The 27,750-nt window shown below is 40.5% G+C and overlaps 1 protein-coding gene across 1 annotated transcript; it reads right to left on the bottom strand.

Moving 5' to 3' along the window:
• Positions 1-2,140: 2,140 nt before the first annotated feature.
• PSMB1 (proteasome 20S subunit beta 1) lies at positions 2,141-19,325 on the bottom strand. The gene is made up of 6 exons (XM_019412837.2): positions 19,152-19,325; positions 15,256-15,363; positions 11,698-11,779; positions 9,275-9,404; positions 3,441-3,547; positions 2,141-2,434 (listed from the first exon to the last, which is right to left on the bottom strand). Exons 1-6 carry the CDS (start codon positions 19,262-19,264, stop codon positions 2,249-2,251), a joined length of 726 nt encoding a protein of 241 aa, XP_019268382.1. The 5' UTR covers positions 19,265-19,325; the 3' UTR covers positions 2,141-2,248.
• Positions 19,326-27,750: the final 8,425 nt, after the last annotated feature.

Below are 27,750 nucleotides of genomic sequence, written 5' to 3'. Positions count from 1 at the left end.
AGCCTGTTTTTAATTTCTGCAATTCGAGAAAACATGCTTGTGTATGACACATGAAGGCATGAGTGGCACCTGCTGGTCACAGGCTTAGCTCTGAGCCAGGACAACCCCACTGGGCAGTTCCGTTGAGCAGACTTTGGAAAAATATTTCTGCCCTTTCTCATCATTAAACAAAAAACATATATACAACATTCCAATTCAGTGTGTGTGAATCAAGTCACAGTTAACACATACAAAGAGTAATAAGCACTGTTTTCCCACAATTCCTAACATTTTCTGATTCTCAACCCCCTTTCATTCTGTGCAGCAGGCAGAAATGTGAATCTGACGCATGAAGGGAAGTCTTGACATAATGGCAGCTTTTTAACCAGAAACTTAAAGCCTGGCTAACTATAAATTAAACTCTAATCTACCAAAGTGCTAAAAGGCTGCCTTTTTCAGGCGACGTATTGTGGTTAAATGATCTATAAAAGCCACCCAAACAACTAGAGTTAGCTCTGGAAGGACCCACGTGCCAGCATATTCTGGACAAGGTAGTATTAACTGCAGCCTCCTTCAAACACAGGCCTTCAAAGGAGACCACATTCAAGGTGTAGAGAATTACTAGGTTAAAATAATTCATACCGGAAGGTCAGAAAAAGACATCATGAATTTGGAAAACTTCCCCAGAAAACTTTGGAGGTGAGGATCTTATACAAAGTTCCAGGCACACAAATCTATATAATTTTAAATAGTGGAAAGTTGAATCCCAGTATCAATGGGACATCCTTTGAAACAAAAAATAAAATACAACTAGTTTATATAATTGTAATGATTAATGTTGTATTAACTTGGCTAGATCACAGGGTGCCAGATATTCTGCTAAGTATTTTGGGGTGTCTGTGGGGACTTTTGGGTGAGATGAGCATTTACACTGGTACACTGAGTACAGCCGGCTGCCCTTCCCAGCATGGACGTGATCCAATCTGCTGAAGCCATGAACAGAAAAGGTACAAGAATCTGCTCTCTGCCCAAACGCTGAGCTGGAACAGCCGTCTTCCCGGTCCTTGGAGGCAGGGCCCCATACCACCGCCTCTCCTGGGTCTTCAGCTTGCAGGTGGCAGATCAACAGACTTCTCAGCAAATGTTAAAATATGTATCTCATAGGAGTTTTTGATAAGTCCAGTTCTGAACAGGAGGCCAACAGGAAAATCCTGTTGTTAATATGCCACAAAACCAATGACACCCCCTAGGTTACACCGTATCATCGGACTTGTTCACACCAAAGAAACTGCTCCAGCATTACATGTAATGGAGATAAAATGTATTTTATATTAGCTCTATCAAGATTTAGGTCTCAGATTTAACATATTTTTTAAATGTTTATTTTGAGAGACAGCACAAGCAGGGCAGGGGCAGAAAGAGGGAGAGCATCACAAGCAGGCTCTGCATTGTCAGCACAGAGCCCGACGTGGGGCTCAATCCCAGGAACTGGGAGATCATGACCTGAACTCAAACCAAGAGTCAGACGCTCAACTGGCTCGACAGAGCCACCCAGGTGCCCTTCGGATTTAATATTCTTAAAGTGTTTATAAAAATTCTTCCTGATTACTGGCTAAAGCTCATTTAAGGGGCTATTTACTTTTGTAATTTTCTTCTATGCTGGTTGATTTGCAGATTTTTCTCCCAGTCATTCAGACCGTTTAACATGCCCAGGGACTATCTTAAGATCTTCCATTTCCCTCTACATTCATTAATAAAACTGATAAAAGCAGTGGTTTAAAGGTAATCTACCCTTTAAAGAAAGCTGGGTGGACTTTATAATCAATTCCAAAAACCCTCTTCATAAGATAGGCTGGCCATCACGCAATGATAAGCTGATCAAAACAGTCATCTTTTCCAGATTAATTTCTTGCTCATAAATATAGGGAAAAAGTGACATGACCTGTTTGGGCACCTGTCTGGCTCAGTCGGGGAAATGTACAACTCTTGATCTTGGGGTCGTGAGCTTAAGCCCCATGCTGGACATAGAGCTTACTTAAAAAACTTATTTTTTTTAATCAAAAAAAAAAAATAATTAAAATACAAAAATAGCTCTGGAAGACAGAAAAATATGAGAAGAATGAAGAAAAGGAAAGGAAAACGAAATTATACTTTCTAGATCTGTCCTGCTTAGAATAATTACTTCAGGTTTTATTTAATACATCAGTCCAATAGTTCCAAGATACAAAATTAACCAGTTGTGAAGTGATTAATGATAACAGCACACAAATCAATCCTTCCTCAGGGGAACGGTCTCCTCCCTGATGCCCTCCTTGGTCACGATGCAGATTTTGAGTGCATCCCCAGTGTACACGTCCCTCTCTGCCGCTGAAATGAAGACATCTTTCACAAGCCGCATGGCTCTGTCCAAGGACAGTGGGACATGCTCCACATTCTGCATGTTCTTAAAACCAACCTGGTGGGACAGGAAACTTGAATGAGGCATCACGTGACAGTACAAAGGTGGTTCAAGCCTCCCCAGTGCCTTCACGTATCTAAGGATTCATCATGAATACATCACATACATTTAAAATATCTCTCAACTGAAATGCTTCCAGACCTGGCTAAATTATACATTCCTAAAACCTGACAAATGTTCACTGAGACAAAGCTGCTGCTCCTGAGAAGCACACATCACCTAGAGAGGTGGACATATGAAAGCAGAGTACCATTATACGATGTGCTACCACTAAGAAAAACAAAAAAGAGCCACGAGAATCCCTAGCAGCCATAACTAAGTCTCCCTGAAGAGAGAGGCTTCGTCAGAAGACACACTTGGGTACAGAGTGTGAAGGATAAACCAGAGTCAGAGAGGAGTAACACTCCAGATCCAGGGTGTGCTATGCCCAAAGGCCTGGTGACAGGACAGACACACCACACCAAAGGTCTAGGTGGAAGTGGAGTGACGGGTGATGAGGAAGATAAGTAATATGCACGAGTAACTGTACACACATATTTCAGAAACACAAAGAAGTAAGCTTGGCGGCAGAAAGGATGATGGGAAATACAGGCCTGATTTCAGGCAACGATAAGAGGAAAGGGGGCAAATTAAAAATGTACTTGGGAGTTAGAATATAAAATTAGGTGACAAACAAATGGTGAATATGGGGAAAAAGATATTTGCAAGGCTTCAGGTAAGGTGGCAAGAGGAGAACTGAAAACATGGCCGACCATTGTAGACACAGGAGACCCGGAAGTCACGATATCAGGGGAAGACACTACAGAGTAGGTGAGAGGCCACAAGAGAGCCAGCAGAACACAGAGACACAAGAAGGTCTGGGTAGGGCAAATCAGCACACCAAAAACAACAGCGATGCACAAGAAACCCTTGATTTCTCCACTCTCCTGAGCCGGTGAACAGGAGAACTCAGAGGAAGGCACTTTGTGTTAATGTCACAGCAACACGGATGCAGCCTCCTTACCTGGTTGTCGAGCAGGGGCTGTAGCATGGCACTTGCTGAGCCGCCGGCCTTGAAGGAGTCTCTCTGGTAGGACCCTACTGGGTCAAAGCTGTACACAGCTCCCTTCCCTGAAAGAATAAAACAGTTTCCATAAGGAGGCATCCTGACTACCATTCCAAATCACCGTGAAAATAGATCCAGTGTGACACAAAGTGTGGCACAAAACGGACTATGAACTTAGCTAAAATTTCAGCCACATTCACTGTTAACCCAGCAGTCTGCTCGCCTCCACTCACAAGGGAGTCAGAGGTACACCTGCCCACTCTGGTCTCCTTATGGCGTGTTGGCCACCTGGAGCTTCAGGCTCTCGTCAAGCTGACATCGCCAATCACCACCCAGTGGATCCCAATATGTACGTGGTCTCACAGGCACACTGGTTAGCAGTCATAGGTCCTGCTCTGAGTTCTGCACCAAGCTCCTCACCACATTCCTAAAAAATGCCAGTGTTGTTCTAGCATAGACCTGAGTTTAAAATTCTACTACTGTTAAATGTGAACAGTCACAAGGAAAACTTACTGTGTTTTTAAACAGTAAGCACCTTTAGCATCAACACCATAAAAAAACTGATTTAATACAGGAAAATTGTCAGAAAAACACAAATGCCACATGCAAAAAGTTAGTTCTGCCTGAAACATAAACATTGCTTTGTACTACCAGAGTTAAGAAACACTTTTGCAAACAAAACACAACACCAGAGTTTGAATGTACCTATTCTTTTATTTATATATATATATATATATATATTTTTTTTTTTTTTTTTTTTTTTTTTTTTTGAGAGACAGACACAGAGTGCAAGAGGGGGAGGGGCAGACAGAGAGGGAGACATGGAATCCGAAGCAGGTTCCAGGCTCTGAGCCCAATGTGGAGCTCGAACTCACAAACCACAAGATCATGACTTGAGCTGAAGTAGGATGCTTAATCGACTGAGGGACCCAGGCGCCCCTGAATGTACCCATTCTTAACAACAGTTGCAGAGTACTATCAGTGTAAGGATAAATGGGCCTCTCAGGCTCTCCTGAAGCGTGCATAAATTGCTATGCCTTTTTAAAGAGCAATCTGGCAAGAGAATCTATCAAAATATAAAGCATGCACCCAATGACCCAGTAACAATCTAACTTGTAGAACAGGATATACCCCTAAGAAGGCTTATTCTGTCTCTCTTAAAAGAGCAAAAATTTCTAAGCAACCTAAAATCCATTAGCAAAAACCGGTATGGAAGAGGAAGATGGGACTGGGGACATAACCGCCAGACAATGTAAAATGAATAACTCTATAATGTGTATAACAGAATCCTATTTCCTATTATAGGCATAAAAAAAAGCAATAAAAAAAAGCATATAACATATTTATATAAGCACACAAACAAGTATGGCAAGATAAACTGAAAACTGTAGTTATCTTCGTGCGACTGAAGGCAAGAAAAGAAGGGAATCACTTATATGCTTAGGTACTGAATCTGTTACAAAGCACACATGTCACCGTAATTTTTTTTAAGGCCTTTTAAAAACAGCTGTTTTGGGGGTGCCTGGGTGGCTCAGTTAGCTGAGTGTCTGACTCTTGGTTTCAGCTCTCAGGTCATGATCCCAGGCTCATGGGATCAAGCCCTGCATCGGGCTCCATGATGATCGTGCGGCCTGCTTGAGATTCTCCCTCCCTCCCTCCCTCTCTCCCTCCCTCCGTCTCTCACTGCCTCTCCTCTCCCCTGCTCGCCAGTGCACACACTCTGTCAAATAAAAAAAACAAAAAATTCCCTGTGTTTTGGGTGTGAAAAATCATGGATCATTTGACAAGGTATGACTTTAAAGTGATATAACTGATCTCTAAAACACATTACGCCAGAAATGAAGCACCTCAGTAGCTCACCTGGGAGATGTGGGATAAGGACAGTCTTCTTCCTACCCATGGACATCTGCCACCCGTAGCTCTGTGTAGTTTTTCTGTTGCACAATTACTTACAATTCTCTGCTGAGAAGGCAGTATGTAAGGTGCTGAAGTCACTCAGGAGACCCCCAGGTTAAGTGTTTTTGTTGGAAGCAAGCTTGGGACAAGATTGAGATCACAGTGGGCAGTTCACTAACTTCAACACGCAAAGAAAGGGACAGGAAGTACAAAGCCAAAAAAGAACAACAATCTCTCTCAGAAGGCCAACAGGCCACAAGTAAAACGAGGCCCAAAAATTTCAACTAAAGGCAGAACCAATTTCAGAAAAACCATACGCCATGGAGTTGAGAAAAACAAGAGCAGAATAAGTCGAAGACCAGAATTTCGAAGACCTTCCCACTTAGCAAAGGCAAAAGAGACTTTTGTAACACGAGAGCAGAATGGCATGAATCTTATCTGTAGAGTGCTTTTCCTCACCAAAATAATTCTTTAAAAAAGCACCATGGCTTCAATGTAAAAAAATAAAGTCAAAACAAGTGCTAGAAAGAAAACCTTGGATGGGGGAGTCTAACAAAGTAGGACACTCAATGCCACAAAGAAAAGACCAACAGATTGCACCATACGAACTTCAGAAAATGCTGCACAGGTAGACAACCCCCAAAATGTAAGAGACAAAGAACATTCTTGGGAGGCAAGAATGGTGAGAGATACACCACCACCACGGATATTACAGAGTTGACACAGTTAGATGGCATGCTTATAAATAATTTTTTAAAAAGACTAACCTGCAAATAAGGAAATAAGCAAAGGTTAACACACAGGTCAGTCTCCAAAGAAGAAAAGCAAAGATCAAAAAACACAAATAAATGCCCAACTTCAGCACACAAAAATTACATATAAATTAAAATAATAAAATATTTATTGGGTAAAGATCTTTAAGAGTAGTAAGGATGCCCAAAGAACCCCAGGTACTCATGCCCCCGCTGCCAGGAGGGTCCACTGGTGGTCTTTTCCGAAGGGCAAACTAGTGATGGCATCAAAATGCCAAAAACATATATCCTCTGACCCAGACACACAACTTCTGAGAATTTTTTCCAGGGAAGTACGCACGGTTGAAAAAGTATACAAATATATGCTAATTTGGATGTAAGTTTAAAAAAATAAAATTTAAAAAAAAGAAAAGAAAAAGTATACAAAACTGTATGTACAAAGACATTCATCACATTGCTTAGATTAAGGAAAACTGGAAACCACCTAAATGACCTGCAGAGGACTGGGAGGCAAACTGCAGTGTAGCTGTACCCTATGTAAGTCACTGAGTCATTACGCATCTTTATTCACTAGCATAAAACGATCTCCATGACAATACATCCAACATAAAGATGCATACACCATATTCTACTTGTAAAGTGCACAAACACGTATGACTACCAAGATACCTGTAAGCAGGTTTACTGGAAGTTTAATTGTAATTAACTCTAAATATAGGCTTTGAGGGGATAACTACTTTCATTTTTCTCTCTTCCAGTACTATTTGAAACTTCTGCAACTACTATTGTTTTTGTTACAGAAAAACTAAAGCCATTATTACTTTTGGGTGGAAAAATTTTTAAAGTATGACTGCAACTAGAGAGTTAAAGGCACAGAGGTCCAAGAAGACAGCTACTCGCCTGGCGATCCTGAAGGGCAGCTGTTCGATCCAGTGTCCTGAAGGGTAACTATTGATCCCACTGTCCTAATTTAGCCATTGACCCCAGTGTCCTGAAGGACAGCCAATGACCCAACTACCCTAAAGGTCTCACTAAAGAATACTGCTCTCCAAGTCTCCACCTCCACAAAAAAGAAAAACTGGAAACAAGGTCCCAGGTACCCTGGACTTGGGGACACCTGGCATATGTGCAGTCTGGGTACAGGGCAGTAAATGGAAAACTGACAGGCCAATACCACCCTTTACGCAGATTTTGGCCTACCATTCTTCAATAAGAATGAATGGCCAAAAATCAACGGAAATTTGAAGGAAGCCTCCAACATAGAAAACAGAAGTCAAAAATAAAATGAAAAAAATTAATCCAATAAAATGGGGAGATCACAAGAAAATATCAAGGGGAGTACATCTAATGAGAACATACTTAGAGAAAAAAAATAAGGAAGCCAGAGAATTGGAAAAGTTCTTGGAAATTAATGACAGCAGAAGTAAGAATGTAGTACAGGATAAAATCTAAACCTGAGGAAATCTTCAGAGAAGAAAAAGACAAAGAGATGGACAATATGCCAGGGAAGAATTATAATAAAATAGAAGATCACAATCCAGGTGATTGTCGAGACAGTGGGGAAGTGAACAGGAGAAGACACAAATAGGGAAAAGATCTTGTACAAAGGGTATCACTATAAAATTGCAGAACACCAGAATAAAAGCAAAGTCTCAAAACAAGTTCTCCGGATTTCTTTTTCCAGAAATCTCTTGAGAGATACACACCACCAAAGCAAGGAAATAAACCAAGAAAACAGGAAAGCATGGTAAAAGCTAAAGTGTCTTGGGGGAACAGACAAAAAAGACTGCTTTACTACACAAATTCCTCTAAGAAGTGAAATTAAATTAAAGGACAATCAAAGCAGACAAGATTATAAAAGACAGAAATGCCTGACAATACCACCAAAACATCAGAGAACAGGGCTTTGAACTCGAGAAACAGATCCAACCCAAACCTTAGCTTTGCCCTTCAGTAGATGTGAGCGTTCCCAAATTAGCCTCTGACTCTCAGTAAAACTCAAAGGACATTGTCTGGCATGCTAAAATTCAATGATAGCTATGACTAATGTTGCTAAAACCTGAATTTATTGATCTGACATTCAAGTCAGACATAATTTAGGTGAAAAAAAAGTGTCCAGCAGGCTGGGCTAGGCAAGCTAATCTGTGGCTAGAATTTAATTAACTTGTTAAGGGGAATGAATTTTTATTGGCTGTTTCTATGCTTTATATTCTGTCTTACTTTCAAGGAAGGCTGAAAGACTCGAAATAAATTGTCACCCTAATTTGTCTACATCTAAACCATGGTGGGTAAAATGACCAGAGTGCTCTCAGGGGCCATTTATGTGGGCAGCTGTTAAGACAGAGGGAAAACAAAGGAAGAGCCCATGGAACAGAAGGGACAGGAGTAAAAAGTGGGGAGAGTAGGAGAGGAGCCCAACTCCCTACTATCCAGAAAGTTTTCCTCTCTGTAGAGATATTTCAATACGTTGTTCTCAGCCAAACATCTCTAGAACTTCTTTCTTCAATGGACTACTGTAAATGGTGGCACAGATCTGTCCTGAGAGCTAGTATAGCATCTGGTTGTTGGAAGCAACCGAAAGTCAATCCAAATGAAACCTGGTGAAAACCATCCGTGTCCCTGCTGCGTAATACAGCTTTAGATCAAAAACAGGATGGACATGTCAAGTAACGAGACTGATTTTCTTAGGCCCTCCTGGTCTGACTGACAGAAAATCAAAGAGGTGTTTCAGATTGTTCTGAAAACACTGTTGGAAATGCATACATTTCTTTTAAGGCATCAGTTTTAACAACTTAAGTCAAATACATTTGTTATGTAGAATCATAAGGTCAAGCTCCTCCAAGTCAGATATTTTCCACGGGATTAAAATGCTAATTATCTACTACTGAACTCCTGCAAGATATTCAGTAAACAGTAAAGGAACAGCATGCCTAACAGTCATTACTAGAGTTTTAGTACACAACCTGTGGTGTGTCTTTGGATCATCTCTTTATTCCCCTTTAAGCTTCAGTTCCTTACTGCTTTAATTAACAGAAAATAAAAGTGTTGGGCAAGATGCTATTTATTATTCTTTTCAACTCTAGAGGGAAACATACGTATCTAAAAAATGCCACCCCCCTTCATTTTCCAGAACGAGAATTCTACCTTCTTCATCCAGTCCCCCGATGATGTTGTAAACATAGTATGGAAAGAAGCGCCTTGAATAGAGGATTGTAGACAACATTGCAGCAATCGCCCCTGTAGTCATGGTCTTGTTATTGGAATGTTTATACATCTGCAATTATTAATGAAAGTAACAGGCACGGAGAGGCAGAATATATTACAGACATGAACAAGGAATTGTAAATTAAAGGATGAATGCAAATCTTGGTGAAACGATGTCTATTTCTTTCAAGATCACACAAACATACTAAGACAAAATAATAATTTATTGTATCATGCCATTTTGGGGGCTATAAAAATTAAGGGAAAGAATGCTAAATTTTCCTCAGTTGTCTGATTTAAAGACTCTATTCTCCACGCCATCCATATCTCAGGAACTGCTAATTCAAGAGCAAATGCACACATAATATGTTTCTACAGTGACCTGGGAGGGTGTTTTAAATCCGGCTCTCCTTTACTCTGCCTCTAGACCAGGGTCAGCAAACTGTACAGTCCATGGACAAAATCCAGCCCAACAACTGTTTCTGTAAATAAAGCTCTATTAAAACATATTTTTTCATTACATATTATCTATACATCCTCGTGCATTACAACAGCAGAGCTGATAGTTACCACAGATATCAAATGGCCCATAAAGCTGAAAATAATTACTATCTGGCCCTTTATAGGTAAAATTTGCTGACCTTTGATCAGACCCAGATAGAAGTCCTTCTGTTTGCAAAGGAGGTATCTATGAGAACAGAAGACATGAGGGCAGGACCCTTACTCTGCATGATTCTAGTACAGGGAAGTGGTCCTGCTCCTTAAAGCATCTATAGCAGAGACCAGAAGTATCCAAAACAAACCTTTCAGTGATTTTGAATCCTAGCTTTATTCACTCTTAGGGAATCCTAAATTATCCAATAGAGAAATTCTACAAAAATTTCAAACATAAAATGAGTTCACCAATTTATCAGCCACATAGCAAACATCTCCAAAGATTTACCTAAGAACACAGACCAAAATAACAATAGCTAAATACGGAAGATTAGAAAAAAATCTTCATTTCATTTCAAAATCAAGCATCAACAGTATAATCACTGCATCATTTATGTAATAACACATGAAAGAGAAATTTCAAGGATTGTGTAATTAAGGTGAATTCCCTGCTCCTTGTTATACTTTGTTAACACAACACTATTCTGCTGGTCTGTGTACTTTTGTACTGTAAGTTCCATCTGCAAAATATGCACCAGGAATCGAATAAATATGTCAATAAATGTAAGTCAATAAAACTTTCAATGTAGAGAATTTAAATAAGTATTAACAACTGATCAATACCAAATGAAATCATTTCTGTATTTTACTGAACAATTTTGAAATTATTCCAAAACAGGTATCTGTTAAATTTATTACATACTCCAATACCTAGGACATCATTCATAAGTGTATACAATTTCAAGTGTTATTCACTAATAGGCAAACATAGAACGTGACCACCTCTGGTAACTTCTTCATGTACCAGGTTGGCCTTACCAACTACATAAAATTATGACACATAACCTGCAAAATTAAATCCTACACCAGCCCTGCATTTTTGCCAGCTAAGAAGAGTTTGTATTTACTGGTTATTATTACAGATAAAATCCACTTTAATATAGTTTAAATTACTCCTATCCTACTCTCCTTGAAATTATTTGTTACGTGCTGTTTAATATACACGGGCCATAATAAAAATCAAGACGTGCCTTTACTTTTATTAAGAGTCAGTACTCCTCTGTTCCTCACACCTCCCCATCTCGCACAGGAGACATGGAGGCAGTGACAGTGTCAGCCCCTTTACGAACTGCAGAACAGGCTGGTTTGCCTCATTCCTCACTTCCTCCTCATACCACCCTTTTCAGCTCTTCCGCCCCCATCTATTCTATGCCCAAACTTCCTCAGCTGGCTGTCAACTAAAGCCTACTAAGGTGTTAGGTGGCGAAAGCTTAGGTTGTGCCTCTCACCCAAACTCCTGACTTATCTATTTCTATTCTTGCCCGCGCATCCTGTCAACTAAGAGTCCAATGCGTGAACGAGGGAGAGCACGTCAGTTGATGGTGCTCCAAACCAAGCACCTGTCTAAAAGCTTGCCTCCTCCACAGAATTTTTGTTTTTGAAGGAAGATTATCTTCAGAAGAAACCCTGACCAGGCTATCTCCATAAGCCTTTATATCTCCTTTATACTGTACAGAGATTTTAAATACCCTGCAGTTTCACATTACGCTACTTTAGTGTGGCTATCATTTCATTAACAGTATCATTTCACTTCTAGAACAGGTTATGGTTTCACCTGCTAACTTAGAGCTTCTCCAGCTATTCTGAGTGACAATCTAATAAATCATTACTAACTTTCTAAAGTGCAGACATGTAACAAAAGTATCTACCTTTAGTCTTGCTTCAATAATCTTTGTCAGGGTAAGACAGTCTCCATGAAACCCGCTGCATCCAATGACTGTTTTGTCTGTTCTGTAAAGAGCACATTTCGGGAAACTGGGCTGGTTAGATAGTAAAGTAAAACATGTCTTCAGCAATTTTAAATATAAAACCCCTATTCCCGTTATTCACCAAATGGTAACAGGACTAGTTAGCCCTCTGTTGCGCCGGGAGGGCAGTGTCATCATTTCATACCTAAATAAATTATAGGTGAATCAAAGACTTCCAGAAAAATTAAAGTATGAATTGCCTAAAGAAGACATAGGTGATACAATCTTGGGTTGACAGCCACCTATTTAAATATGATACAACCCAATGCTTTCACAGAAAAATTTCATAAATTTTGTCAAATTAAAACTTTTATAGAGAAAAATGATAAAGTAAAAAAAAAAAAAAAAATTGTAGTAGATATGACCAAAGTCTTATATTAACTTCCTTTATCTAAAAGGGTTCCTACAGGGGCACCTAGGTGGCTCAGTCGGTTAGCATTCAACTCTTGATTTCAGCTCAGGTCATGATTTCACGGTTGTTAGGATGAAACCCCACATGGGGCTCTGCACTGCCGGTGTGGAGTGTGTCTGGGATTCTCTCTCCCTCCCTCTGCCCCTTCCCTGCTCGCGCGCACTTGCTCTCTCGCTCTCTCAAAATAAATAAACACTTAAAAAATGAAATAAAATGGCTCCTACAAACATCAAAAGCATTAACACAGTGCATCGTGGGATATAATGTACAGCATGGTGACTATAGTTAATAACATTGCATTGAATTTTTTTAACTTTTTTAAAAGTTTATTTTGAGAGAGAGAGAGATCAGGAGAAGAGCAGAGAGAGGAGGAGAAAGAGAATCCCAAGCAGGCTTCACACGGTCAGTGCTCAAACTGATAAATCGTGAGATCATGACCAGAGCAGAAATCAAGGGTCAGATGCTTAACTGACTGAGCCACCCAGGCGCCCAACATTGTACTGAATATTTTAAAGTTGCTGAGAATAGATCTTACAAGTTCTCAAGACAAGAAAAGATTCTGTAATAAATATGGGGACAGATGTTAACTGGACTTATGGTGGTGCAACATACACAAATATGTAATCATGTTGTACACCTGAAACCACTGTTACATGTCAATTATATCTCAAAAAAAACCTCGCAATGGAAAGATTGGTAAAGTTACAGGAGTCATATAAAGAAAGACGCAAGTCACCATAAATGTATGAAAAGAGCCTTCATGTCATTCACAAATCCAAATCTACACAGGTGATGATTTCAACCTGTTAATAAGGCCTAGGAAAATGGGTACTCCCCCGTTTTTAATGTTTATTTTTGAGAGAGAGACAATGCAGGCAAGGGGCAGAGAAAGAGAGAGACAGAGGATCTGAAGCAGTCTCTGTGCCGACAGCAGACAGCTGGATGTGGAGCTTGAACCCACAAACCGTGAGATTATGACCTGAGCCAAAGTCGCATGCCCAACCAACTGAGCCACCCAGGCACTGAAAATGGGTACTCTTAATAACTGGGCAAAAATATACATCAATTTAACTTTTTAGAAGGGCCATTTGGCAGTATCCAGTAAAAATTTAGGTGAATGTCACTTTTATGCAATAATTCCATTGCTATAAATTCATCCCATCAATCTACTCACATAAGTTTGCAAAGATACACTATAGGCTTACTTGTGAAGTATACATAATATACTACAGGCTTTCTTGTGTAGTTACATATTATGTTAATGGCTCTCCAAAACAAAACAAACAAAAAACAATTTAATGCCCACCACTGGGGAAGTGATTCAATTTTGGTATATCCATACAAATTCAACCAGGTTTCAAAAATTCCTAAATCTTAATATCAATCTATAAGGAAACCTACACCAGTCTCATCAAGAAACATAGGAGAAATCACATGATAAACTCTTCCTTTCAGATATTTATGAGGGATTCATACAAACCATATCTGTCCAACTAGAGGGACCAATGACACCTCTGGGGGCATCAACATTTCCTGATCTATCCCTACAATCAACCTCACTGCACTCAGTTAAAGAGCTCCAAGCTCCCATAAAGCTATACTGCCTTTACTAACAAGATGGGTTAATAATACCAATAGGGTAGAACAAAATCTTAGAGCTTCAAGATGCTTTTCCCAAATCTTCACATACATCAAAGGAAGGGGTGTTTGCATGCAAAGAATAAAGTTAAATGTAGAGTCTCAAACAGGTGGGAAAGAGGCAAGTTTGGCTCTAAGTCAGCCCACAGGGTATGGGATTAAGTGCAGACAGGCAGTTTTAGCTCTATGTATGATTTAAGGCTAAAGACGGATGACAGGGAGACATATGAAATCACTAATGTTGTATCTATCTATACACCTAAAGTACTGCATAAAAAGGAAAAAAAAAAAACCCAGGTATTCCCTTCAGTAGCACACACATTAAAACAGAACATTACAAAGATGAACAGAACCTTGCAAGAGAATGGTATTTGTAAAGTTATGTTCTTAAATTTTATCTGTGACATTTACTACTTTCAAATTATAAAACATCTTAGAAGAAAAAAGATAGCATGGATGCACTATGAATTAAATATCAAAAGATGGAAGAAGAATACAGGAAGAGAACTGGGAAGATGAAAACCGGTATTGATTGTTCTTTAGGTAGGGTGTGTGCTAGCCCTGGACCCAGGAAAGAAGCCAGAGTCCTCTTTACCTACTTCTTATAGCACAAGGCCCTGTCCAAGGTACCCAAATCCCATCAATCCATTCCTGTTACAATTCAGGCTTAAGAGGCTCTTGTGGCCTAATTTAGGAATTAACCACCAACTGTAACAGTTCCCAAAAATGTCAAATACAAACTATTGGTCATCAGTGCATATGACTTCACTTTTATGTTTTAGAAAAAAAATACCTGGTCCTTAAGACAGTGGCTCACAGATATAACTGCTTAGGATATGGCTAAATTAAACATTTCAGGTTAAAAAAAAAAAGTGGGAGATTTAAAAAACATGTAATGGATTAACAGAAAAATACAAAGCTAGGTGATAAAATATTTACAATATTATAAATATTTATAGATATTTTATAAATAAATAAAGCATTATAGTAAAATGCTAATAATAAAAGCGATGTGGGGGCACCCGGGTGGCTTAGTCGGTTAAGTGTCCAACGTCGGTTCAGGCCATAATCTCGCAATCTGTGAGTTTGAGCCTCACGTCCGGCTCTGTGCTGACAGCTCATAGCCTGGAGCCTGCCTCGGTTTCTGTGTCTCCCTCTCTCTTTCTGCCCTTCCCTGCTCATACTGTCTCTCTCTCAATAGTAAACAAACATTAAAAATTTTTTTAAAAACACTGCATATCATATTAGGGAATACTAATTTAGAAAACTGTTTTCTAACAAAAATGCAAACTAAGCTCCAAACACGCAATCTAAAAACTCATGAAACAAACTGTTTAGAAGTGGAACCTCTTACAGCAATAAATCATCACAAGGTGCCAGGAAGTATGTCCTTAGAAATATTTACTTACAGTCTGTAACACTTGGGGCTGTCCCTGGTGTGAATTGAATATCCTTCACTCAATCGAGTATCAGAAGCCACAATTGAAAAATCTTCTCCAGCGATTGCCAATACAGTCCTGGGGGGGGGGGGGGGGGGGGGGGGGACACAAAAATTAGTGAATACTTGCGGATGGTAACACTACCTCTCTAGAGGAGAGCTCTTCATAGCACATATTGGACAAAACCCACTAGATTTGAGCAAGAGCAGGACTCAGAAGAAAGTTGAAAGATCAGTGGGAAAGGATCCCTGGCTGTAAGTCGTCTAGGAAAAAAAATGTAAGTACTCCCTAAAAAACAACACGAGCCTAAGTCAAAGCGTAGGTCACTTCGCAGAAGGTAACGGAAAAACCACTGAATTATCATAACATCATCAAAAAATTAAATACCCACTTGTGCAAGGTACTGATATCACAAAACAGGGCCATGAGGATCAGGTGTAGACAGTGGTGCCACACCAAAAGCTCTCTGAGCTCAAAGGGCTTGATGCTTTTCATTTTTTATCCAAGTCCTTATTTAGTATCTACCACTCAGTGGACACCCAAATATCTGTTGGAAATGAATGAACAAAGAACAAACTTTCTCTTTTGTGGCTGTATGATTTATGATTCAGTTTACTGAAGAGGCTAGAGCATGAACTCCCAAAGCAGTCTGTCCAGTTCTAATTCTGGATCTCTCACTTATTAGATACGAGACTGCGGGTAAGCTGTTCAACTTCCCAAAGCATCAATGTCCTCATATAGATCAGAGATCGTAACAGTAACTACCTTACTAGGATTCTGCAAGAATTAAGTTAATAATTACAAAGCCCTTTTACTAGTACCTGAAACATAACTGGTCCTCTAGTGTTAGCTATGATCGCTATGGCATAGATATATGAGGCAGTAGATTGTGACCACTGAGAACCTGGGCTCTGGAGTTACTGGAGACCTGTCCTTGCCACTTCCTAGCTCTGTGACCTCAGACAAATTACCCAAGTTCGAGTTGTTGGCAGTAACAGTTCCTGTGTTACAGGATGACTGAGTCAAATGACACAGATCACATAAAGCACCTAGCACAGTACCTCACAGAACATAAGCACTGAGAAAATGTTATCCATTCTTTTTACTGAGGTGGGATCTGCACCGAAGTTCTGAAGTACAAAAGGATGGCATTTCAGGTAACGTGGACAATGAATAAAGGGAAACAGGTAATAATACAAATAAACATTCAAACAACTTACTAAGGTGTTCCGTGTGAACTAGTGGAGGAACATAAGGCTTATGTGAGGGACATGGGTCTGACTTTCGAAAATCCCAAATGCCAAACTAAAGATTTTGGAATGAGAACAGTTACATTTGCAAAGTGGAGTGAAGTTTTAAGAAGCCACTGTGACAGGGGCGCCTTGGTGGCTTAGCTGGTTAAGCGGGCGACTTCAGCTCAGGTCATGATCTCTCAATCAGTGGGTTCAAGCCCCACATGAGGCTCTGTGCTGAGAGCTGAGAGCCTGGAGCCTGCTTCAGATTCTGTGTCTCCCTCTCTCTCTGACCCTCCCCTGCTCACACTCTCTCAAAAATAAGTAAAACATTAAAAAAATTTTTAATAAAAAAAAGAAGCAACGGTGACAATAACATAGTACGTGAAAGGGGATGAAAGCACTGCTCCAATAAGACTAATGCAATAGCAATAGAAGGGCGCCTGGTGGCTCAGTTGATTGAGTGTCAGACTTTTGATTTTGGCTCCGGTTCGTGCGGGTTCGTGAGTTTGGGCCCCGAGTCGGGCTCTGTGCTGACATCACGGAGCCTGCTGGCGATTCTCTGTCTGCCCCACACCCCCTCGTGCTCTCTCTCATGCAAGCTCTCTCGAAATAAAACAAACAAACAAAAAATATGGTGCTTGTTAAAAAAAAAAAAGACTAATGCAGTAAAAAGGCAGCAGTGGTACCGGAAGAAGTGGGGATACTGAGGAAACACACAAATTGTACATGGTTTTTCTAACTACCAATATGCGACAGAAGTGGGAAGAGCAATTGTGACATCCAAGATTTTAAACTTGGTGGAGCAGCACAATGGCATAATTATGAGCATAAAGAAGGAAAGGTAACTGAGAGGAATAATTAGCTAGCTTTTTGTTTTAGTATCTTGAGTTTTGGTAACAGGAAAAATTTCAGGTAGAAATGTTTCATTTAAGAAGCCAGAAAGGAGGAACTCATGAGAGGTAAAACTAGGGAAACAGATTTGGGAATTATCCTTCTGCAAATGAGATGCGAGTGCTAATAATGGGATTGAACTGCATTTAACGAGACAGTAGAAAAAGGACATGGAACTAAGCCTTGTTCTGCCAAAGCAAAGGCTGCCCATGAGCCAGCAGCAACAGGCGCTACAGAAAAAGAAGACTGAAGAAAGGTAACTTAATAATCACAAGGTCACAAGTTACTAATGTTTAAAGCAGTAATGGCTGAAATTGGATTACAAGGGGTTAAAGAGTAATGAGTACTCTACACGCTGGAGAGTCATTCTTACAACTGCCTCACGATGTGCCTCCCATCCTGGGACGTAACTACTTCGTTATCACAGAAAGCGTTTAGAAGTGCAATGGTAAAAGCATACATAAAATCAGTGGCCAACGACGAGCTATGGATTCAAGTCCTGGCTCAACTGCACACCAGCTTTATGACCAGAGCAATGACAAGAGGCCTGGCTCATTTGTAAAAATGGAGCTAATACCACCTAACACTCCGTTATCCTGAGAATTAAAAAAGAGAACTGCCTGCAGTATACAAAATGCTTTTCTACGGATTCTCCCTCTAAACTATGACTAGCTAAGAAAGAGAATGAAATCTGGGCTCAAGAAGTCGAAACACCACACTGTTCAAACACCACACTGTCCTTCAGTGGCAGAAACGAGGCTAAAATTGGAGACTTCCACTCTCTTTCCAACATATTTCAAAAGTCTGCATTAAAGTTTCAAATCCATAAAGACATGATTAATTAATATGGTCCAAGAACCGTCTGTTTGTTCAAATCGGGTGTGTGTACAAAGTTTAGTTGGTAACCTACAACCACTGCTTCAATTTACACCCCTTCATTGTTAACAAGTCCTAAACGCAGGGTCCTTCCACATTGCTAGTAACACTTTCAGCGTACAATGAAGGAAAAGTACTAAAGATAAAGCTAATTTTAAAAACACAACTTGAAGGTAACATGCAAGAGTACACATATTAAAGGGTCCCTCTTCTGACTTTTTTTCCCCTGAACTTAAGCTTAAACTTAACTTAAAGAAATATTTTAAAACTGTAAAATATAATATTCATATAAGGGAGTGCATAAACACATGTGAAGATTCACAAATGGTTACACATCAATAAGCCTAGTGTTGCCGGGGCTGAAAACGCCATCCCATAGTCCAAACCGGTTCTTAACAAGCTCTCATCTACGAAACTAAGTCTAGTCAACCAACGCTGCCTTCCATTTAAAACAACAGAAAACGATTAAGCTGTTTGATTAGAACCATCAACTGCAGACACAACCGTGCATCCAACGACAGTGGCCAACCAATCCTAGCTTTTTAACATCAGGCGCTAAACCTGTCGCCTCGCCTTTGACATGCGAAACCTATTTAGGCCTTAAGAGGTTAGGCCCATTTTTAAACCTCTTTCGTAGCAGAGCCCAGGTTTCAGTTTCTATCTTCTGTCTTACTGCAACAAAGAGCAGGCTATGCACAAGTGACCGGCCTGCAAGGTGAAGCACTTAAGGCCAAAGCTGCCCCTCCGCAACCCACGGAGAGGGAGGCCTGCGGTCGGCGGGGAACGCGGGCTCGGCCGCGACTCCCAAAGCTTCAGCAGGCACGAAAGCGGTGGGGATTGAAAGGTCGGCTCTCTGGTCTTTACCCTCCGTTGAAAGCGTAGGGCGAAAAGCGCATCTCCAAAGGGCCGGCGGCGCTGTGGGGCTCCACCGCCAGGTCTCTGCCGGGTCCCCAGCACCCCGCGGCCGTCGACAACATCGCGCTGCTCCGGCTGCTGCTGCTGTCTCACGGCGAGATGGCGCCCAGCCGGACGTCCCGCCGCTTCCGGCTTCTCGCGGCGCCAGCTCTGGCCGCTCTATCTCGCGCCGCTCGTTGGTTGCTCCCGTCGGTAGCCGGGCGCCCCCTATCCCAAGGAGGCGGGACAGATTTTTTGTTGTTTTCCTTAGAAAGGTTTCTTTCCTAAGAAAACATTAGAATTCGCGCCTGATGGACAAACATTTTAAAGTCTTACCATACAAAAAAAGTTGGCAAAACTGTGGAGTAGCGGAAACTCGAATGCTGTATGGGAGTGTAAGTCGGTGCACCCGAAAAGGGAGTGGCATCGCTTGGCGGATTTGAAGATGCATACAGTTTATGACCCAGCAACTCCCGGCTGAGCTGTATATCGTCCTCGCCAGAAGACAAGTACAAAAATGTTCTTGTGGCATTCAGTGTTCTTCGTGGTTCCAAGTTGGAAATGAGCCAAATGTCCATAAACAGCAGAGTGCCTAAACCAATTGAGGGTTATGTCACAACAAAACAAAGAAACAAACAAAAAACCAAAAAAAACTAACCAATTTCAACGAGAGGAAAGATACAGCAACATGGATGAGTCTTAGAAGGTTGAGCAAAAGAAAATATGTTACATAACTTATGAGTACACAGTGAGTGGGAAGAACCTGTTTGACTGGACTATGGGATGGAGTTTCCAGCCCCGGCAACACTAGGCTTATTGATGTGTAACCATTTGTGAATCTTCACATGTATTTATGCACTCCCTTATATGAATATTATATTTTACAGTTTTAAAATATTTTTTTAAAAAAACAGGCAAACAAGCAATTGGTTCTTTTAGGATGGACCACCTGTTATATGCGTGCAGTTTGGGAACCACAGAAGATTTTTGAAAAGCACTTGCTTAATTAAAAATTTCCCCAAGTTTTATTGTAAACATAGGATAAAACAGGATTTTCTTTGATGGTTATGGACATAAAAGTATTATACTTATTTAGATTCTGTCCTGGATCCAAAAACTTATATGATACATTTCCCGTCCTCATGGCAACGACAACCTTACTGATTATATAAAGTACAGCTGACCCTTGAACAACACAGGTTTGAACTGCATGGGTCCACTTATACTCAGATTGTTTTTGATACAGTTTAGTATCAAATGTATTTTCTCTTATTATTTTCTTAATAATAAGAGTAACATCTTATTACTCTCTTTTCTTTTATTTTCTCTTATTATTTTGTAAATGTGTTTTCTCTTATTATTTTCTTAATAACATTTTCTTTTCTTAATTATAAGAAATACAACATATAATTATAAGAATACAACATATAATACATATAACATATAAAATATGTGTTGACTTTTATGTTATCAGCAAAGCTTCCAGTCAACAGAAGCCCAAACAGAGTCAAAAGTTATGTGTGGATTTTCATCTATGTGGAGGTTAGCGCTTCTAACCCCTGCGTTGTTCAAGGGCTAAGAGTACAAAGGAAGCAAATTATAATACAATATATGATTATGCCTAAATGAGCCATAGGAGAGATGAAGATACTCTGTGGTCCAACCAAGCATACGGAAGTGAAAAGACTAAGAAACAACTACCCATACTCTTGAAACTGCCTTGGCCCCTCCAGCCAACCTAGTAGTCTTTGAACTTTATCAAGCACCCTTAGCCTGACTGATTAACCTTTCTTTATCTGTATGTCATGCATTCTTTCCTAGAAAGAACAAAGCACTTCTGCATGTGAGGAAACAGAAACCAGACGCCCTTGCACAACCTCTGAGCACTGCAATAATATCTGTAGCTGGCACCATCGGGGCTGCTTGTAATCAAGAAATATTATGGACCACTGCACTCCTTTTACTGATTACTTGCCCTAAATTCCTTTAAAAATCCCTGGCAGAACCTCTTAGCTGGCCTTTGGACAAGAGTTCACCTTCTCCCCAGGTGGCTGGCCTCCTGAAGAAAGCTCATATTCCTTTCCAATCAAAACTCATCTCTTGAGTATTGCCTTTTCTTTTCTTTCCTTTTCTCTTTTCTTTTCTCCTTCCTTTTTTAAATTTTAACTAGCCTCCAGGCCCAATGTTAGTGTTGAAATCACAACCCCGAGATTAAGAGTTGCATGCTCTACCAACTGAGCCTGCCAGGTGCCACTTGAGCATTGACTTTTCAAGCCCTGGGCAGCCAAATTTGGGATTCACTAACAAATTTTGGCAAGCCATTCAGGAACCAATGCCCCTGTGGCATCCGGTCCCTGCCCCCCCCCCCCCCCCCCCCCCCCCCCGAATCCTAAGGCAGAGCAGAGGGCCACGGCTTCCTTTTAGTTTCCTGGGCTTGTAGCTTGGAGGACCGCAGGAGGTTAGCTTCTCAGGGCTAGTTGGTGTCCAGGAGGAAATCTGAGGGATCTGTCCCTACAGCTGATGAGACTATTTTTGTCTCCGGGAAACTCCCTGCTGATTCCCGAAGACACTAGCTGCCAATTTCGCTTTTTGGTTTGACTGGAAAGGAAAGGAGCATTTGGGGGACTTGACAAACTTCTGGACCGGATAAGCCCATCGGAGTGCCTGCTGATGCAAGTTTCTCATTTGTGAAGCATTGGGTGCTTTTGTTTCATTGTCCATGTTTTTTTGTTTCCCGTTAGAAAGTCACAGCTTTCAGGAGAAACTAAAAGGGACTTGAATAATGGTCGATTTATTTGGAATTTGGAACAGATCTGTTTTGGTGTGTGTGCAGGTGGAGGGGGTTGTGTTATGTTAAATGTGTGTATAATGGGAAATTCAATTTCTATCCCACCAAATAACCCACTGGACTGAATTTTGAATAAGTGAAAGGAATATAGGCAGGAACCTATGACTAAGAAGAAGGTGGTCTTTTACTGTAACACAGCTTGGTGGTCCATGTACCATTTAGAGATGAGATGGCCACTAAATGACTCTCTTGGGTTCCTTCCTCCCATTCAGTTGCCTCCAAACAAGGGGTCTTGGTTTGGTTCTCTTAGGAAGCCATTTGGGAGCGCCTGGGTGGCTCAGTCAGTTGAGCGTCCGACTTCGGCTTGGGTCATGATCTCACGGTTTGTGTGTTTGGGCCCCGCGTTGGGCTCTGTGCTGACAGCTCAGAGCCTAGGGCTGCTTCAAATTCTCTGTGTCTCCCTCTCTCTCTGCCCCTCCCCTGCTCGCACTCTGTCTCTCTTTCTCTCTAAAATATAAATAAAATATTTTTTAAAAAAGGAAGCCATTTGGTTCAGTTAGTGAAACTCCAACTTTGGGGGTGGAACCAGAAACTAGGAAGTGTTCAGTTCAGTTGGTGAAGCCCCCAACTTTTAGGAAAGAACAAATGCTAACGGAGATACTCTGGGCTTCATTCAGTCATAGTTGTGTGTCTTGTGTATTCTTTCTGAACCTTTGCCCAGGAAGATTGGGAATACACCTTCTCTTCCCAAAGAAGGTCCATTAGGACGTAATTTAAATAAAAGGTACAGAGAGCTGAAAAGCAACCAGACAAAAACCCTGTTTTTCAGGAGAGAGAGACAAGAGACAGAGAAAAAAGGGATGTTACTCTAAACTTTGAATCTGCCTCTGGCCTTTCTGGTGGCACCTTCTCACCTCCGCCTCCCCCTCCCCCTCCCCCTATTTCTGTACCACTGGGGCACCCGCTCCCATAGCTGGCTCCTCTACCCTCCTTGGTGCCTGGGGCATCGTCAGCTTCTGCTCCTCCTCCTCCTTTCATTATCAAGAAGCAAAAAGCACCCTGAGCCGTTGGGCCCCTCCCGTGAGGTTCAAGCTAAAGCACCTCCCAAATTCCCATGGAGGGATCCAGGGACTCCCCAAACTTAAACCACTTACCTCAGATTTCCCCACAGATGCCTCAAGTAAAAAGTGACAGTGGGGAACAAATTAATTGAATTTTAGTGGACACAGGCACAACACATTTGGTATTAAAGCTAATTCAAGGTTGGGGCGCCTGGGTGGCTCAGTCGGTTAAGCGTGCGACTTCGGCTCAGGTCATGATCTCACAGTTCGTGAGTTGGAACCCTGCTTGGGATTCTCTCTCTTTCTCAAAATAAATAAATAAAATTGAAAAAAATTTTAAAAATAATAAAAACTAATTCAAGATTTTTGGTTTAATTAAAATAGATATGTTTTGGAGTTATCAACATGGAATGTGACACAGATAATCAGCTTTTATTCTACCTGAATTTATTAGTTAAAATCATGTTGTATCAGTTGCAATTTGTCAACAAAAATGACTTAAAATGATGGTTGATTTTGTCTGTCTCAAAGTTTTCCTAATTGTTAAGAACAAGTAGTCTGAATAAATAAAAAAGTTTATAGCTTTCAAAATCTTTGGCAACCCAAAACTTTAAAGTTTTTCTAAGTTAAATGATAAATTGGGTTGAACTCATTAGATATCTAATTCTTTTCCAAATGAGATAAAGTACTGAAATATTTACTAAACATAGGCTTATCTGTTTCTGGCTCCTTCTTACAGAGAAACTAAAGGTACTTGGGTCTGCTAACAAACACAGTTCATACTTAATTGGAAGAGTGTACAAAAAACATGTTTTTAGAAATTATGAAGGTGTTCATAAATTTGCCATCTAAAGAATCTTAGTGTAACAGACAGTTCACAATTGGTTCCTACTTAATTTTCACTGGAGACTAAGGTTTCTAAGAGTTAAAATTCTTCTAAATGTCAGTAAGACTGATGGAAATAAGGAAAGCAACTCTGTATGTAGGAAAGTAAGAGATGTGTAAGAAAGATATAAGAAATGAGATTACATTTTTGTTGAGGTAAAAGTAATTTTGTCCTAAAATGAGACTGGTTATTTAGAGAGAAAAGGCTTAGGACAAAATCTGAGTGAAAAAGAAAAATTGTAGAAGGTTTGTGAAGGGAAAACTTTGGTAAAGAATTTTATTTGTGGTCAAAACTAAGATTGAAATGAATGGATTCTGGGGCACCCAAGTGGCTCACTTGGTTGAATGTCAGACTTTTTATTTCAGCTCAGGTCATGATCCCGAGGTTGTGGGATCAAGACCCATGTCAAGCTCTGTGCTGATGGTGCAGCTTGTTTAAGATTCTCTCTCTCTCTCTCTCTCTCTCTCTCAAATAAAATTTAAAAAAAGACATTTTCTTCAATTGTCAGTCTGTTCTTGATAAGAAAGTTTTTTTTTCTTTATCTGCACAGAAAGTTTCTATGTTTGTCTTTATCAGGTCTTTGATTACTTAAGAGAACTAAAACTTCCCAATATTAAAGGAGGTAAGTTTTGCTAACAACTATATAACTTCTGTGTAGAATCTCTTATTGCCATCTTGGCTAAATAGGTAATAAAGGGTGCTTGCCTGCCTCAGTCAGTAGAGTTTGTGACTCTTTAAATTTTTTTTTTTAATATTTATTTATTTTTGAGACAGAGAGAGACAGAGCATGAACAGGGGAGGGGCAGAGAGAGAGGGAGACACAGAATCGGAGCCTGATGGCTCCAGGCTCTGAGCCATCAGCCCAGAGCCCAACGTGGGGTTCAAACTCACGGACCGCAAGATGGTGACCTGAGCCGAAGTCGGACGCTCAACCGACTGAGCCACCCAGGCGCCCCGAGTTTGTGACTCTTGATCTCCAGGTTGTAAGTTCTGGCCCCACAATGGGTGTAGAGATTACTTAAAAAATAATTTTTTTAAAGATAATTATATATTGAGTGTTATGATAATGATCCTATTTAGGCATGTGCTTTAGAACTTTGAGGGTTTTTTTTTTTTATGTTTATTTTGAGAGTCAGAGATAGAGAGAGAGCACCAGCACATGAGCAGGGGAGGGGCAGAGAAAGAGGGAGAGAGAGAATTCTAAGCAGGCATCTTGATGTCAGCTCGGAGCCCAATGTGGGGTTTGATCTCATGAACCTAACTGTGAGATCGTGACCCAAGCTGAAATCAAGAGTCGTATGTTCAACTGAGTGAGCCACCCAGGTGCCTCTAAATAAGTTTTTTTCACTAATTAGGCTTGTTTATTTGGTATGTTAAGTGACTTGGGAAACACTGTCAAACAAATGATGATAAACCTTGCTTGAAACATTGCTGATTCTCTAATGTTTGCTTTTCCACATTTAAAGAAATTTTCTCTTAAGGTATCTATGCCTTATAGAAATATGATAAAATATTCATTTGTGAACATATTGAAACATTTAACTTTTCTCCCTATATGAACCTTCCTGAATCCAGAAACTCTCAGTGAGTATTCTTTCTTTCATGGCAATTATAATTATTTGCATAAGTTCAATAAAAATCTGTTCTCCCTGTAACAGGACACCCTGGGAAATATTGGTTATATTACCAAGGTTTTGAGTAGAATGTCATATTTGAGAAAGACACGAATAGATTCAGATATGACCAGGGAGCTTTAAGGAACTAAGATTGAGTTTATAGAGTCAATAAAGCTCCTTGGAGATATTCATGGGATACCTTGCTTACAGAGTTCTCAGCAGCCTTACTAGCTGAGTAAAGAATGTCACTTCCTGGAAGGTGGAGGAAACCCTAGAATATTTGGGGTATCTCAAGAAGAGGAATTCACCCAAATCTACAGGTATTACAGGCAAATCTGATGGCAAGTTATTGGCTTGGTATCTGGCCTCAAGTCGTTATTAAAAGTTCAATCTAGAGATTCCTTATGAAAAGTTCTAGCAAAGCAATTTTGTGTTTTTTGTTTTGTTCGTTTGTTTATTTTGGCAAGCAAGTTTTAAAAATTTTTAAAAATATTTTAAAAAGTTTTCCTTTCATTTATTTTGAGAGAGAGAGATAGAGAGCAGGGGAGGGGCAGAGAGAGAGGAGAGAGAATCCCAAGCAGGTTCTGTGCTGTCAGCACAGGCTCCATGGAACCATGAGATCACGACCTGAGCCAAAATCAAGAGTTGGATGCTCAAATGACTGAACCAACCAGGTGCCCTGCAAAGCAAGTTTTAAAGAATTTATATGGTCAATCACTATTCTTGCTGAGCTTATGTAAATAATCAGACCAAGTCTGTTAAAACTAGACTTGTTTTTCAAATGAATTAGTCTCAATTTGGCTATCTTTGGAAATTGCTGGAAGCCGAGCTACCCAGCCTGAGTGGCAAAGCCCAGGCTGTGGATGGATTGGTGACTGCAGGGCGGCCCACTGACAGTGAAGCTTCTTGTACTCCCGCTTTTAGGTAATTTGGCCTTAAAAGTACCTGGGGTATTGTCTGTTGGGGAATTGCCCTCGGCAGACCCCCTGGGGGGAAAAAAAAACCATTAGGGAAGAAAATAAGGTTCCGCAAGAAATTGTGCGACCTTGCGTTTAGCCCTTGCCATTCCCCATGGAGGCTCCTCTACTTGCAGGAAGGATAGCCTCATGCATTTGCCAGCAAAGATGGCCAACGAAGGAGAGACATATGGATCCGAAAGCCCCACTCCGGTAACTAAGGAGTGTATCTATGGACACAGGTCACTCTGACCCCTGGGCCCACTTGGCCCCCAGGAGGCATTCCAGATGATGATTGAACCTAGTCGGTTAAAGTACAGAATGGTTCATTGGTTCCATTGTGTCTCTGAGAATGTATAAGACATGGGTTTCTAAGGCCCTCTTGGCCCCCTTCCTGGCACCTAGGACCCAGGCGAACACTTTTGTTCTTCAAAACCACGAATGATTCAGGGAAACAACTAAGAGGTCGTGTCCCTGTAACTGTTCCACTTGAGGTGTTGAGAGATAAATGACCTTTCGTGAAAACAGCAAAGCAAATACTTCATAAATTATAGATAAACATAGATACATAATAAAAACAATAAAAGAAATTAATCAATAAGCAAAGGGCAGGAGGGAACGTTATGACAAAACAATCATGTTATTCCTTATGGGGTAATTACACAAAGGAACGTTTTCAAAATTAGATAATGTTAGAAAAACATAGATGACGTATGCTACAAGGAAATCACTAGCATATATAATGCCATGTTTACTGCAATAAATCTGCCAGTTCAACACTGCTGTTGTCTGTGTCCATTTTTATTTTTGTTTTGTTTTATTTTCACTTTTTCGCTAACCCCGTTCATCCTTTGGGAACCCCTGGACCTGCTGGAGCCGGACTCCGGCAGGAAATGAGGGTGACTTTAGGAAGAAAAATTATGTTTCAATAACACACCTTTGTGGATGTTAAATTCTAGTCTGATTGTCTTTGAGTGTTTGTTGTTTGCCTAAGCTAGACAACTTGAAGTAAACTTCAGAGAGATTGTCACAATAGCTCACGTATAGACAGTCTTTGTGCTTGTTGCTCTGTGAGGATAATAACAAGCCCCATGGGCATATAATTTGAACAGCTGGACATTGGGATGGACTCTTCAACAACGGTTAACTCAACTATCACCTTGACCAATTCTATGTGGCTGGGATGACAAAACCATTCTTTTGAAGCTGGAGCTCACCCCATTCCATGGGGTTAACTGTGTACTTGTGGAAATAGTGGGTGG

Source organism: Panthera pardus, unplaced genomic scaffold (assembly GCF_024362965.1).
Source record: "Panthera pardus isolate Hobbes unplaced genomic scaffold, ASM2436296v1 HiC_scaffold_17, whole genome shotgun sequence".
Classification (NCBI taxonomy): domain Eukaryota; kingdom Metazoa; phylum Chordata; class Mammalia; order Carnivora; family Felidae; genus Panthera; species Panthera pardus.
This window is presented reverse-complemented; position numbering and strand designations above follow the sequence as displayed.

Coding starts and splice junctions, on each gene's coding strand:
- PSMB1 (XM_019412837.2), bottom strand. CDS start 19,264: ATGTTGTCGACGGCCGCGGGGTGCTGGGGACCCGGCAGAGACCTGGCG. Junction 15,364..19,151: donor CCCTACGCTTTCAACGGAGG/GTAAAGACCAGA, acceptor CCCCCCCCCCAG/GACTGTATTGGCAATCGCTG. Junction 2,435..3,440: donor AGCCCCTGCTCGACAACCAG/GTAAGGAGGCTG, acceptor CTGTCCCACCAG/GTTGGTTTTAAGAACATGCA.